Source organism: Pteropus alecto, unplaced genomic scaffold (genome assembly GCF_000325575.1).
Source record: "Pteropus alecto unplaced genomic scaffold, ASM32557v1 scaffold7, whole genome shotgun sequence".
NCBI lineage: Eukaryota > Metazoa > Chordata > Mammalia > Chiroptera > Pteropodidae > Pteropus > Pteropus alecto.
The window spans coordinates 45,924,226-45,939,983 of record NW_006494614.1 but is presented as its reverse complement, the minus strand read 5'-3'; the positions used below and the strand labels follow the sequence as shown (position 1 = coordinate 45,939,983).

Sequence of the window (15,758 nt, the reverse complement as noted above, 5' to 3'; positions counted from 1 at the left end):
TTCTTCTCTGCCCCATCCTTCTTTTATCCCCTTTCATGGTCACATGACTTTTTCCATCAAATGCTTGATAGGCCCGTTCCCCCTCAGGTCTGCATGACAGAGGGTCTCTCTGTCCCTGCCAGGGACATACTTGCATTTGAAATGAGTAGCCTCTTGTGAAATCAGATTATCTCAAAGGAATGAGGTGTTAAGATGATAGTCTTTTGGGCTAATGGTTTAAGGACACAACTTAGATGGATCTCCACAGACAACTACCTCCTTCTCGATCTTCTTTAAAGTTTGCCATGGTTTCAGATGGAACAAAACTAAAATAATGACCATGACACATCCTGTTCATCTGCTTATCACCTTATCAGTCCGGGAGGCAGAGGTTATTTTCTGTGGCCCAGAAAGGTGAAGTGACTCGTCCACAGTTACACAGCGTGTCAGTGTCAGAGCCAAGAAGACTAGAAGACAGACCCAGGCTCTTTCCAAATCTCCATAGGTGCTTCTTGGGACAGGAGCACAGTGGGCAAATGATAGTACCAACACTTGATGGTGCTTTCATGGGCACAATTTTATGTGTGGTCTGTCACTCATTCATTCGACTAAGCATTACTGACATTGTGTCTGTGTCAGCCTTTTTGCTGGGGCTGGAGATGCTGGGATGACTCTAAGTCTCTGTTCTTGAAGAGCTCCCAGAGAAGAAAACCCACACAATGATGATACTTGTGGGAAGGGGACATGCAAAATGTTACAAAAGTCAGGAAGGGGCATCAATACACTTCTAGTATGATGGGCTCATGTGACATTTCGATTTGGGCCCTGAAGGATAAGAAGGGGTGTGTGTGTGTGTGTGTGTGTGTGTGTGTGTGTGTGTGTGTGTTATGGAGATGTAGGAGCTTATCTCCCTAACTCACAGGTGTATAATGAGTCCTGAGATTAAAATGTCTCAAACTCAAAAAATTCACACCCTTGCTTCTCTTTTGATAAACTTGAATTTTTCTTTGATCTTGGAAATTCAGATATATCATTCCAGGATAGAAGGTTTTGTCTAACTTTATGGTCTGTAATCTGTTTCAGACAAAAAGATTTTTTCCCCCTTTACCAAATCAAACATTATATTAAATATTCTTAAAAATTACATAGTCCCCCTAGGGGGTACCACCATCCTAGAAACTCCCACAATGCTCTACAGGTTCTAGGGCTCTGGAATCTATTTTTGACTCTCTTGTAATAAAAAGGGAAGGCAAGAATTGTCAGCAACTCCTCTTGGAGGAGCAAGCCTGTGTATCCTGATCCTGTTCTTGGAGCCACTGAGCCTTGTGAGCTCGCCAGTGCCGGGGTTTAGAGAGAGCCTTTCACCCTCAGAGACCCGAGACCCTCTGGCTCTTAGGGTTGCAGGCATGGGGACAGGTAAGGAAAGCTTCCAGTGCCTGGGCCAGTTGGCATCAGCTCACAGGCCCAACTCCTAAGCCTCTTAGCTATCTTGGAATGCTAAAATTAGAGAAACACAATAAGGTACCACTTTACACTTACTAGGATGGCTGTAGTAATAAGAAATATATAATAAGTGTTGGAAAGGATGTGGAGAAACCAGAACCCTTTTTCTTTGGCTGGTAGTAATGTAAAATGGTGCAGCTGCTGTGGAAAATGGTTTGGTAGTTCCTCAAAAAGTTAAACAATAGAACTGCCATATGACCCAGTAATACCTCTCCTAGATATAGTCCAAAAGAATTAAAAGCAAGGACTCAGACAGGTATTTATACACCAATGTTCATAGCAGCATTATGCATTCACATTAGTCAAAAGGTGGAAATAACCCAAGTGCATATCAACAGATGATGAATGGATAAACAAAATGCGGCATCTACATCTAATTGAATACTACCCAGCAACGAAGAGAATGAAATCCCGATACATGCTACAACATGGATGGATCTTGAAAACAATCTTTACTACGTGAAATAAGCCAGACGCAGGACAAATATTGTACGTTTCCACCCATATGAGCTACATGGAATAGGCAAATTCACAGAGATAGAAGGCAAAATAGAGGTCCCCAGAGGCTGGGAGGAGGAAGAAAAGGGGGAATTATTGTTCGGTAGTAGTTTAATGTTGGGGATGAAAACATTTTGAGTACAGATAGTGGTAATGGGTACACAGCATTGTGAATGTAATTAATGTCACTGGCTTGTAAACTAAAAATGGTTAAAATGGTAAGATTATGTTATGTGTATTTTATCATTATTGGAAAAAAAAAAAAAGCTGTTAACAAATTTGAGGACTCTCCCAGGCCAGAGGAGGTTTATAATACTGGACAGCATTCAGGCCTCAGGCACATAAAGTTCAACTAACTGTTCCGCCTGAGAGCAGCTCCACTTGGTGGAGCTGGGGGAAAGGAATCCCAGGGGACCTTGGATCTAATGGCTTTTGCCTTGGTTTCCACCCTTTGGGATTCCCAATTATCCCCTTGCCTCCTTGGCACCATGACATTTACTGCTTTCCACCTTGACTACTGTAGGAAGCATACATTTACTATACATACTTTATGTACTTAGGTCTCATTTAACCCTCACAATACCTTGTGGTTTAAGGATTATCAACCATTTTTGGGGGTAAGGAACCTGATATGCCAAAGGTCACCCAGTTAGTAAGTGGCTGAGTGCCTGTCACTACTAGTGAGTGCCAGTTGCCAGTCCCCAGTCTTCTTCCACACACCTACCTAACCCCTTTTCTGGTATGATTTGGATAAGACATGCACTGGTCTGGGAGTTTTGTGGCCTGAGTCCTAGTTTGGACTGTGCTATGTGACCTTGGGCAAATCACTTTCCTTATTAGAGCTTTTGTTTTTTTCAAGATGGCACTGCTAAACTGTCTGCTCAACCTATTCACGGAGTTCTGAGATCTGAAAGGGTGAAAATGTGCTTTATAAATGGTACATACTATATTGTGTCAGTTATTCTAAGCTTAAGTCTGATTATTCACAAATATGTGGCATTATCATTGATCATCAGGAAAAAACTTTCTCCCCTATCACACAGTTACTCAGTTAACTGTTCCCTTTGTCCTCTGGTAAGAGGCTAGCCTTTTGGCTAGTCTCAGGTTCCAAGGTTTCACCTGGCTACAGGCTGGGGTTTTCTAGCAAACTCCTGGGAGAGAAAACCAGCTCTAGGAATAAGGGATCCTCTTGAGTTTACATAACTTTCTGAGCCCTGGACCCAGAGTGAGAATGTGTTGATTCTGGCTGCTGATGGGGCAACCAGCTGGGGCAGAAGAGTTGGCTTGAAGCTTACAAATAACACACTGTTCCTGCAGGGAAGAGTGTGACTGACTGCCTTTGGCTTTCTCTACTCTTGTTATAGGCTCTCTTCTTGCTCTTCTTGTTAATGTCTTGACCTTTTAACTCTCTGCTCCCCAGTTCTAACGACAGGCCCTTGAATCTAACATAAGGGTCCTTGACACCTCCCTGTCCAAATCAGTTTCTATCTTGTTCATTCCACCTCCAAAATCTTGAGCCTGTCCCCTCCTCTCATCCCTGCAGCTACTAAGTATACCATTACCCTTTACTTTACCTGGATCACCATAACTGCCTCTTTACTGATCTCCCGGCCTCTAGTCTGGTGCGGACCAACCCATCTACACAGGATACCAGAGTTCCTTAACTTTGGACAACTCCCCATTCTTGCCACTCAAGGCCTTTATGTCTTGTCTCCTGCTGCCTCTCCTGTCACAGCTGCTACTCCAGCCACACTAATCATACTTATCTCCCAGTTCTCGGACTGACTTTCTAGTCTCCCGAGCTTGTGTATGCTATCCCTCTACCTGAAATGTATTTCCCTTCCTTCTCTACCTCCACTTGTGATGAGGCTTTAAAGCTCAACTCAAATGCTGCCTTTTATGAAATCTTCTCTGACTTGTTTCCAAAGAAATTTGGTTTTTCTCTTTGAATTTACACAACATTCATTGGAAGCTTGGCACGAAGCAGGTTTAGAAAAGGATACCACCAAGAAGTCATGCCCAGCTCCCGTAATGCTTTTGGTCTGAGTCCTCTCAATCTCAAGATTCTCCTCCCACCATTAGATGTGTCTACCTCCAAAATTGCCTACCTTCTTTTGGGAACTTCTCCTTGGACATTCTTTAGGGTGTTTATGTGTGTGACAGAATGGCCTTTGGTTTGACCCAAACATGCTCCTTCTGGGTCCTCTTGCTCTTTTACACACCTGAGTCCTGAGTCTCATGTGGACCAAAATGACCTCTGCCCATGATCCCCTGTATTGTCCAGGAGGCCACATGAAGAGGAAATAACCTAGGTTTGAATTCTGACACTGCCACTTTTGAGCTGCATGAATTCGGACCCATCTGCCTACCTGTAAAAGGAACATAACATCACTTACCTCACAAGGTAGCTGTGAGGATTAAATGAGATGTGTGTAAAGTGAATGAGATGATGTTCAAAATTTGATGACTGTTATGACTTGCCAGGTGAACAAAAGTGGCTGCTGTGTCCTAGAAAACCATGCATGTGATCATGCTGCCCCCCTGTGGACAAAGGGCACATAGCCCAGCAAAGGGACACCAAAGGGCTTGGTGGGAGAAATGAGATCACACACAGGTTACTTTTCCGCTAGGGAGCTCATGCTTTACTCTGAGATATTTATTGAACATCTAAACCAGAACTTCTCAGAATTAATGTGTTTGTTAGAATACAGATCAGTTCTTATTCAACAGGTCTGGGGTGGGGATAAAATCTTTAACGAGCTTCCAGATGATACTCCTGGCCCACAGACCACTCTGAATAAAGGTCATAAGTATAATGTGGGAGTGACATGACAGGAACTATTTAAGTGCCTCTCCTGTGCCAGTTCCTGAGAGAGCCAGTTAACCTATATTAACTTATATAGTCCTCCAGACCCTGAGGGTAGGTACCATTGATCTTCACTTACCAGATGAAGAAACTGCAGCACAAAGAGAGAAAGTACAGAGCTATCTCATACAACCTGTAAGGGCTGGGCCTTAATTTAGTCAGTCTGGCCCAAAAGCCTTTTAAGAAGACGACTCTTAATGGTGTGTAAAGGCTGACTGAAGGAAGGGCTGTGGTAGGGAACCAGCAAGGGTACTTGTGATTTAGTGATTTAGTGAAGTGATTTAGCTGAGATATGAGGCCTCAGCTAGGGCAGGAGCTGTGGGATGTAAAAGAGTGGGAGCTGTCTAGGAAGCTCTCTGGCTGTCTGGTTTGGGCAACTGGAGCAATGGTGGTACCTACAACTTACTGAACCAGGAAATGTGGGAGGAAGACAAGTTAGTTTCAGGGGGAGCTGAATATGGTTACAGGAATGGTCAACATGAGTGGCTTTTGGTCATCTGGGAGAGATATGAGGAGGTAAATGGACCTGCCTAGAGCTCAGGAGATGACCTGGGTTGTGGACAAAGTTTGGGTATTGGCAGATATAGTGTCTGAGGTCATGTGAACAGTGCACATACTGTCCTGTTCTGGGCCAAATTGACGGAGCAAATAATTTGAAGAGTTGGGACTGAACTCCAGGTCTCCCTGGCTGCAGTGTCTGTCCATTCCACGAGGCATTCTGGATCTGGGGAGCAGGCAGAGCACATAAAGCTGATGGGCTGCAGGAAACGGTTTTCTGGAGCTCTACGATGACTATATCCAACGAACTGTCCTCTGCCCCCAGATCGGCAGAAATAAGGACAACTCCACAGAGAAAGACTAGATTGATAAAGGTTGGGAGATATTTATTTTCTTTAACAAGATCATAAATAACAAAGAAACAAAGTAGGTCCCAGACTCCGGACCGTGCAGCAGGGCAGGGATAGGAAGTTGTTGGGTGGAAAGGTGGAGGGGGCTATGCATCACCTAAGACAGTCACAGAAAAGACGGGCTGCAGGAGACTGCCCTTCCCTGCCCTTGGAAATGGCGTGCCTGGGCAGCAGGGGGAGGCTGCGGTGTATGATGAGGCAGCTGGAAGAGGGGCAAAGATTGAGGATGCTAGGCTGTATTGTTTCTACGAAGAGTGACATGGAAACCACAAATGACAAAGATAAGCTGTGGGTCTAGAAGAGGCAAGCGGGCACTCTGCACACCTCCAGGGACCAGTGATGAAAATGGTTCAATTTGATTCTTAAAAACAACTCCACAGGCTTTAGTCTGTGGCTTTGTGCGTGGGCTGTACTTAACCTGGGTTGCTCTGTGGCAGGTGAGGGCTCAAGAGGCCCCTGGAGCAACCTGGCCTCAGCCCAAGGCAGGTGCCCAGACATGTGGGAGTGGGACGATGGGCTCTCCCCAGATGGGAGGCCATGTGCTTGGACTGGCTGGACCTGATTTTCAGGTTGGTTTCTTGTGATGCTATCCACCACCCCTCCTTGTACATAAGGATTGAATCCTGGACTTTATAGGTCTTCCAATCCTGGAAGAATAAGACTGGGATAAAAAGGTACCTGACTGGTGTTTTATTTGAAAGGGTAAAACAAGGACCACCCTGTCCATGGTCCATCCCTTGAGGTGGGGCAGGACCATGCCAAGAACAATCTCAAGGAATGGAGGTTTCTGAGCCTGGGGAGACATCTGGACCCAGATGCGTTGCCTAATGCCAGGAATAGAGGCCCAGGGTGGCAGTTCTGATGGAGGCTTCACCCTAGGTAAGGCAGGGAGAACTGGCAGGGGCTACCCCTGAACAGGAAAGGGGTAGGAGCTGGGGAGCCTTGGACTAGGGAGGCCGATGATAGTCAAAGGCCCTGGAAAACAATGCTTTTGGCAGGAATACACGAAAGGGTTTGTACATCTGGGGATGCCCGTCTACAGGGAGCCGGTGTCACATGGTCGGGCAGGATGGTGAGAAGGAGACAGCGGCATCACAGTGGCCTCTGGTGCGATGTATTTACAACAGAGCTCAATGTTGAGGGAGGGATGGATAGCAGGTCACTAACAGCCAGGAAACACACTGTGAGAGTGCAAAGAGAAGGGAAAACAAATGTGACCATCACTAACTTTGCCCCTGCTCACTCAGTCCCCTCCAGGAAGCCCTTCCTAATGACCACCAAGGCCCTTGCAGATTTGTCCCACCTCCCCACAGCCCCATCGAGGGCTAGACAAAGGGTCCGCTCTCAGTGAACTGCTGATGTGACCAAAGCTCCAAATGGTCCAGGGGCCGTAGACACTGCTTAGAGAAATTAAATCTTTACTGTTGATTCTTGGGATCCACCAATGGTCAGTTATCTGAGGGGTGGTTTGGCAAAGGGAGTTGCTTGTGTACCTCACTATGCCGGGCTCGTGTCATCATTTCCAACGCCTATGCTGCCCAGCCACCCTCATCTTCCAGGCCCTGGCACTTTGACTTCTTTAATGCAGAAGCCATTTCTTTTTCTTCGACACTTCAAACTTCCTGAGGATGGGGAACAGGTTTCCCTGGACCCTCACCTAAATCAGTTAAAAGACTTTCCAACTGGCAAGTGTGACTCCTCATTAGGTTTGTGGGCTCTCTGAGGATCAGGGGCCTTCTGTAGCACAGACTAGAAGCTCCCTGAGGTGGGGCCAAGTTCATGCATTTTAGGTCACCGTGCCTCTCTTCCTCCTCCTCTTCCTCTTCCTCAGCAGAGAGCCCAGCTGTGTCTCCCTAATCAGATAAAAAGCATCCTAGGATGATAGGTATCCTTTTTTCCTCTAAACCAGTGATTCTCAATTGGGAATGATTTTGCCTCCCTTGAGCCATTTGGTAAAATCTAGAGACATTTCTGGTTGTCACAACTGTAAGTGTGTAGGGAGGGGTGCTACTGGCTTCTGGTGAGTAGAGGCCAGGGATGTTATTAGACATCCTGCAATGCACAGGGCTCTGGATCTCTACACAGCCTCCATGACCTGCCAAACCTTCCTCAGCAGCAGGGCAGAAGGCATACAGAACTCTAAGAGCCTGGAAAAGGACCGATTCCCATCCCAGCCTCCTCAGAGAAGGGCCACCTCAAGAAGTATACATTGCAGTGAGGAGCTGAGGGACGAAGTACAATTGAATCTCAGCTCAGCAACAACCCACTGGACCAGAGCACACAGAAACCACCAACTATGGTGTTGTAGAAATGCACATGCTGGGCTCTGTGTTGAGGAGGAAGAAGAAAGGCATGGTGACCCAAATTAGGTAGGGTTAAGGAGGAGATATTTATATCCTTGCAAATATCTTTTTGTGGAGTTGGCCAGCACTGCTGGGCTCCTTAAACCTTTGTACTTCCTTACCACTGGAATCCACCGATGGGCTCTGCAAACCTGTGCCGGATCAGGAAAGTGGCAACAGCTTCTGCTACCTGGAAAAAGGAGAGATATTCCAGGCCATATGAAGGTTAGCGATTGTGCTCAGCCTCGGAGGTCCTGTGGGCTTCTGTTGGAAAGTTAGGCTCTATAGTGGAATCGTAGGTCCTACTGGTTTTAGGAGCTTCATATGAAAAGGATCCAGGTCCTGGAAGGGCTAGGAGACTCTTCCCCATCATCTTTGCCAGGATGGCTACTGAGAAGTCAGGAGGAATGAGGAGAAGGCTTATTCATCTCCCTAGAGTTACAAAGTACCTTTTTTTCTATAGGGGAAGCATGTTAATTTCTGTTACAGTAGTTTAGGGGGAAGTTTCTACCTTAATTATCTCTTTTCCCATCTGGCTTTTGGGGGTAATGGAGAAGTAGAGCTTAAGATCTTAACTGTAGGGCCCTGGAATGAAACAGCACGGTGCCAGTAGGTCCTTGGCCCATACACAGAAAGCCAAGACCATAGGCAGATGCCAGGGAGAGGTTTGGAGCTAGTGGAGTTGCATCTGTGAACGTCTCACAGGCTGACACACAGGCTTGTTGTATCTTCTGTGACACCCAAAGTTACTCTCACAGTTGTCTGCAAAACTCTCACAGTCATCAAACATTGGACTCACCTTGTCTGGGGCATCCTCATGGACTGCGTGGCCACACTGAGGTAGGACCTGCATCTGGAACTTCCCTGGAGAGGAAACAAACCCAGGTGACCTCAGAGACTAACATGGCCCTCTCCTTACCAGGGCACTGGTAGCCTCACAGGACACTCTAGGAGCCCAGGAACTCCTTCTCTCCAAATATTCTAGACCCAGTTACCAAGCCTTTGAGGAGGATAGGAATACTTGTAACCTTGGGCAAATCATTTTCCCTTCACTTTTTCCTTCTGAAGTAATTTAGTGTGCATTTACTTTAGACCAGACACATAAGAAGAAACAGTTCTTGTTTTCAGGGAATTATAGTCTAGCAGAAGAGCAAATTACAAGAACCAACATTTTAATGCAGCATGTTGTTCCTATGATTAAACTGAGCATATGGAACTGGAAGAAAATAAGAAGGCTTCGCAATCAAACAGGGATCAAGGGAGGCTTCCTACACAGAAAAAACAGCCTAAACAAAGGAAAGGAGGATGAAATGGTATTTGTTCCTAGAAATAAAGTTTGGCATGGTTTTGTGAGAGTTAATAATGAAACTGGAGAGGTAAGCAGGGACCAAACCATGCGAAAGTTCCATAAGCTTTGTTAAGGGTTTTGAAATTTATTGTGACAGTAATAATCACCATTTGAGTACTTAACTATGAGCCAGACACTGTACTAAGCCCTTTCTCATACTGTCTGTGGAATACTGCAAGCTCACAACTAATGTGGTAGCCAGTAAGAGTAAACAGAGATGACTGATAAAGCAAGATCTCTAAGCAGACAAAAGGATATGGGTCCCAGAGCTCCCATAGGTAGAGAGAGCACTCTCAGAGCCTCAGTGCCTCCATTTACAAAATAAGGGAGTAAGCTCTGACAGTCCTTTTGGTCATCACATTCTGTGATTCTTACCCCAGTTACAGAGTGCTTTAAAAATTTTTTTAAATACTCTTCTATCCATTTTTAAGTTGATTCTCAAATCTACTCTATAAAATTAAGCAAGATGAATACTAAAATTCTTTGAGATGATGAAACTGAAGTCATGATTAGTGATTTGCCCAAAGTGGCTTAATTAGTAGAGGAACTAAGACCATTCCACCCAATAAGGCCCAGCGTATATCCCTCCTCTTGCAGTAAGCTGCTCTGGGTACTCCAGCCTACTCTACTCTCCCTTGTATCTCCTAATGTAGTGCTGTTAATGTATTTGAATACAAACACAGAGCAGCTTGTGCCCCTTTTGTTTTGTAAGCTTGTATTTTATATGCCACTGGTGCTTGCCTCCTCAGAAATGTGTCACTTCCACGAGAACAGAGGCTAGTATCATTACTTGCTCTATATCCCTAATAGTGCCAAACACAGGGCTAGACATTGAGCATGTGGTTAGTAAGTCTTGGATGAATGAATGAATGAACAACTGACCTGATAAAACTTACAACTCCATCCACTCTGGAATTAATGACTAGGGATGCATTTTTCATTCCTCTTTAGAAGAATAAGTATAAGGAATCAGGGAGAACTCATATATACTAACAATACTATGTTCAGGAAACATAAAATAATATGATCATGGGTAATCCTCACAATTATTCTATGAGGTGGGCATACTTCCAAACTCTCCTGTCCCATCTTACAGATGAGGAATCTTAAGTTCAGAAAATCTAAATTGTTCACCCAAGTTGCATCATGAATGAGGGCTGGGTAGCTAGGATTCAATGACTAATTCAGCTGGTTTAAATATAATGCTGACAAGGCTGTGGTTAGGAATTTATGTCAACTTAGCCATTTCCCTTTGTTTTATGGGATGTCCCTCATCCCAGCTATTTACTGTCTATGCTCATAGGATACTCTGAAAGAGAAGGTGGTCTTGGCATAATCCTTACTGGGAATTGGGAGGGCATCTAATGAGGAATCATAAGTACTTCCTGAACATAATGAAGCCATCATTTGTAAGATTCTTTCTTCACCCATATTTTCTCATTTAAACCTCACACAACTGTATTGAGATATATATCATTATCTCCATTTTATAGATGAAAAAACTCAGGATTACTGAGGAAAAAAATGGCAAGATGATAGAGGCTCTGTTCATTCCTCTGGCGACCAAATCAAAGTTGTGATGGAAACAAGGAGCAGCAGCAAGAAAAACTGCCTGAGATCTAGATGAACAAGCCATACAACTAGGGAGAAGTCCAGGAAGTCACCCTGTAAAGGCAGAAGTTAGGACAGGGTGAGGACGCAGGGCTGCCCAGTCCTGAGTGGCTGAGTGAGACAGAGGTGGAAGCAGCGGCAGTGTCTTAAAGGGCTGCGTCTGCGAGCAGATTTTCACGGTGACAGACCTGCTCACTCTGAGCACCAGTGCCAATTCGGCTGTGTGCAGGGGGCACCAGGGACTTACGGAGAGATATTGTCGGAGTGAGGGCCTAGGCAAGACTTGCTCTGTACAGAAGTGCCAGCAATATCCACTGTTCCCCGTTGAGCCCTCCCCCGTCCCAGTGCATGGCCACAGTGCTGCCATAGTGGAGACATCATCAAACTGGATAACAGAGGTCACTCCACCCAGAGGATTTCCTGAAACCCCGCCTCCCCCAACTCCGGGCTCCACCCAAGCCACATCCAGGTATATCTTCAGCGAGTCAGATGAGCCTTGCTGAGCAGCGCCTAGACTCATACTGGAGGCAGCTGGCCTCAGTTTCTGGTGTGGCCTTTTGAGGCAACTATAAGCACAGCATCTGTGGATTGCTTGCTGAATTTTAACAGGTGGCCGCGGAGGGGCACAGGCTGGGGCTAAGTCTGGCCTACAGCTTAACTCCTCTCAGGACTGTGCCAATGGACACCTACTTCATAAATCCACACTAATAAGACCGGGAGACTTAGGAGCTTTGCTTAGTACATAGAAACAGACATGGAAAGGCAGCCAAAATGGCAAGACAAAGAAATAGAAACCATTTGAGAGAACAGAACAGAGATCCAGATATAATAGAGTCAAGTAATCTAACAGATACAGTTATAATACAGTTTATACACTGGTTATAAAGATGCTCAATGAACTTTTGGGAAGTGTAGAGAAATTCAGTGAGAACTTCAACAAAGAGATAAAAAAAACACAAAAATGGAAATAGAAATTATAAAAGGGAACCAGTCTGAAATGAAGAACACATTATCTGAGAGAAGTATATTAAATGGAATAAACAAAGGAATAAACAAAGTCAATAAAGAAGAGAATCAAATGCCCTATCTAGAGGACAGGAAAGCCAAGGACACTCTATCAGAATGGCAAGAAAAAAGATGCCAAGACTATAAAAATAATTTAAGGAGGATATGGGACACTATTAAGGCTCCAAATATTCCTCTGATCGGCGTAACTGAATAAAATCAAGATGTGGAACAGCTGTTTGAAGAAATAATGATGGAAATCTTCCCTAACCTGGTGAAGGAAATGGACATAAAACCCCAGGAAGCTCAGAGAATTCCAAAAATCAGGGATCTAAAGAGGCTCACACCAAGACACATAAAAGCAAGGGCCTACAACCAAGATTACTTTACTCAGCAAAATTATCATTTAGAATTAAAGGAGAGATAAAGAGCTCCCCCGACAAGAAAAAGCTAAAGGAGTTCATCATCATCTCACCAACATTACAGGAAATGTTGGAGGGACTTCTTTAAGAAGAAGATATATGTAGCAAAAATAAAGAATAACTACTTACCTGTTAAAACGTACCTCAAATGAAAAAGAATTAAGTGCTCCAACCAAAAGATAGGGTGGCTGAATTGATAAGAAAACAAGACTCCTACATATGCTGCCTATGAGAGACTCACTTCAGATTAAAAGACACACACAGACTAAAAGGAAGGGAATGGAAAAAGATATTGCTTTGGTGGAAGGTATTTAAGTCAGACAGAGAAAGATAAACACTATATGATTTCGCTTATATGCGGAATCTAGGGAACAAAAGGAACAAACTAATCAAAAACAGACTCACAAATATAGTGAACAATTTGGTGATGGACAGAGGGGAGGGGTGTTTGGGGGGCTGGGAAAATAGGGTGAAGGGCTAACGAAGTACAAATTAGGAGCTTATGGTCACGGGGATGGGGAGCATGGCATAGGGAATGTAGTTAGCATAAATACACTGGCTAGGTGGAGGGTCAGGGGAGGGAGGGTGCAATTGTGGGGATCATTTTATGAACTATATAGATGTCTAACCAATGTACTGTATACTTGAAACTAAATTTTAAAAAGTTAATTCACTCAGTTTTAAGAGAAAGAAAAAAAAAAGAAAAAACTCAGGATGAAAGAAGTTAGTAATTTACTCATGCCACAAAACCTGTAATAGTGATTCAAACCCAGGACTGTCTAATTCCAAGGATGGTGATTGACACTGATTCCAAGGGCTATTCCAGTCCAGATTAATTGCTTTCTAATAGGATCAGGGACCATGTTTGATTCTTCTGTCTGCCCAGCATCAAGCATAGATATCGCATAGAAAGAGTGCTTAGGAAAGGTTTGCTTAAATTGAATTTAAAGAAAGGTATCCAAACTAAGAATTATCAACATCAGTGCCATAAACATCACAGTCCCAGCCTATGGTCCTGCTACAAGTCTCAAGACACTATGCAGTTGGAGGAAGGGAAGGGTATGAGGGCCTGGGGCCAGAGTTTGATAAATCATTCAGGAGCCTTTGAACAACTATTATAAAGGAATATTGCCCCTTTCTCTGTGGAGAGCTTGAGGACAGCTAAAAGAACAGTTTGCGGAGCCCATGAAATATCCAAGTGGAGACATCCAGCAGGTTTGATATATGGGCCAGGTCTGGAGCTCAGGAGAGAGAGACGAATTAGATGTTTAGCTTTGGGAGTTTTCAGGGTATAAATAGAGGTCATAAAATTGCCCAGGAGAGTAAGAAGAGAAGTCAAGAACAAAATCTTCTTAAGCCTGAAACATTGGCTTTGAAGTTGACACCTCTTCTTCCCATAGCCCAAAAGTTGCCAATGCCTACTGACTTCACCTTCACCAAGGCTTTCATCCATAAGAAAGCAAGAGCTTCCACAAAACTGGTCCCACTGCAGTGTCATCTGGACAACACAATGGCATAAACACATGTCACTTTCCTATTCATGATGCCTCATGATGCCTGTGAGGCTGCCATCAACTTTCTCATCTTATAGATTGAGAAACTAAAGCTAAGGCAAGTCAAGTAACTTGCCTAGTGTCAAAAAATTAGTAGGAAAGAAGCAGTACACAAATGCAGTCCCGCAAACCTCAGAGCCCTTGCTTTTACCACCTCACTATACTGTCTTCTAAACAGAGTTTACACTTTTTTTGTATCTAGATTATCTTGGACTTTTCCCTTTCCTGAGACTTCCAACAATAAAATTACTGATCAGTATTCATAATATCTCCTTTCATAATATATATACCTATAGAGTACTTTAGAGTTTCTAATGCCCTTTTCAAAGACATTGCCTAATTTTAGTCCTTACAGCTCTGAGACATAGGTGTTAGTATAATTCTCATTTTTAGAAGGGGAAAAAAATGGAAGCTCAGAAAAGGGAAACACTTGCTCATAATCATAGACTGAGTCAAGAGCAGAGGTGGATGCCAAATTTGGGTCTAACTCTAAAGCTCATGCTCGCTCTCCACTGCACCTCACTATCTCAGAACATTAATTTCCACGTGACTCTGCCCCCTTACTGTGCCTTCAGAGAAAGACCTACAGACTTAATTTCTTGATGACTTACCTTGCATTTGGCCAATAGTCAGATCTTTATCCAATCTATCAACACCTGGAACAAAATGAGAATCCATAAGCACCTTACCAGAAAAGGCTGTGAAATAGGTTTTGCTGTTCAAGTATGATATAAAAATTGTTACAAAGTTGTAAACATAATGACATTCTTAATTCATGTTAATGGCAATCCTAACTCTCTGAGGGTACAGTCTTACCACATGAAGCTTTCCAGGCAATCACTTTGCTTGTTTAAACTGGTTGCTGAAAACAGAGTTTTACTTTTTAAATTTCCATTATACTCAGAATATCTTTCCACCATTCTAGGAGGACTTGGGCTTGACCAGGTACAGAGGCCAAGCCAGAATCAGGCCATCCCAGATAGATGCTTATACTTCATTAGGTTTAGAGATTTGGTGTGGGGAGGAGAAAAGGCACAAATGAGTGAAGATGGTACTTCACCTTGGAAGTCACCACCCATTTGGTGAGTACTTATATATATAACGAGGAAATATTGAGATGACAATATACCTATACTGCTATGAACTGAACTGTGTCCCTCCCAAAATTCATATGTTGAAGCTCAAATCCACAATGTGACCATATTTGGCAATATGGAAATACGTAAGGTTAAATGGGGTCATAACGGTAAGGCTTTCATATGATATGATTAGTGTCCTTATAAGAATAAACCAGGGAGCTTGCTCTTGCTCTCTCTCTGTCATGTAAGGAAACGGTAAGAAGAAGGTTGTTTGCAAACCAGTAAGAAAGTATTCATCAAAACTTGACCATGCTGACTGATACCCTGATCTTAGACTTTAAGCTTCCAGAACTGTGAGAAAATAAATTTGTTGTTTAAGTCACTCACTCTATGGTATTTTGCTATGGCAGCCTGAGCTAATACATGCACAAACACACTTACCAGCCAAGAGCAGCAACTTAGGAATAGGGCAACTAAGAAAGAGATTAGATAAGCCTCGGAACCAGCCATCCCAGTATTTCTCTGTTTTTGCCAGTTCAATTCTCCAAGTGTATGGATGATCTTTCTTGGTCTGAAGAAATAAGAGCAAGTTCTGAGTCTCTAAGGGCAACCCCTGGAGGAACAGGATAAAAACTAGTTCCCTG

At 43.8% G+C, this 15,758-nt stretch overlaps 1 protein-coding gene across 2 annotated transcripts in view; it reads right to left on the bottom strand.

Annotated features, from left to right (window-relative positions):
- Window positions 1-5,705: 5,705 nt before the first annotated feature.
- PPME1 (protein phosphatase methylesterase 1) overlaps window positions 5,706-15,758 on the bottom strand; it is a 66,166-nt gene continuing 56,113 nt past the window's right edge. The window contains exons 10-14 of one of the 2 annotated variants that reach the window (XM_006926611.2): window positions 15,556-15,727; window positions 14,647-14,691; window positions 8,896-8,960; window positions 8,219-8,286; window positions 5,706-6,935 (exon numbers count right to left, since the gene is read on the bottom strand). In XM_006926611.2, the coding sequence (XP_006926673.1) occupies window positions 6,917-6,935; window positions 8,219-8,286; window positions 8,896-8,960; window positions 14,647-14,691; window positions 15,556-15,727 (369 nt within the window). In that variant the 3' untranslated portion in view covers window positions 5,706-6,916. The remainder of the gene's footprint in view (window positions 6,936-8,218; window positions 8,287-8,895; window positions 8,961-14,646; window positions 14,692-15,555; window positions 15,728-15,758) is intronic. The other variant, XM_006926612.1, reaches the window with a different exon arrangement.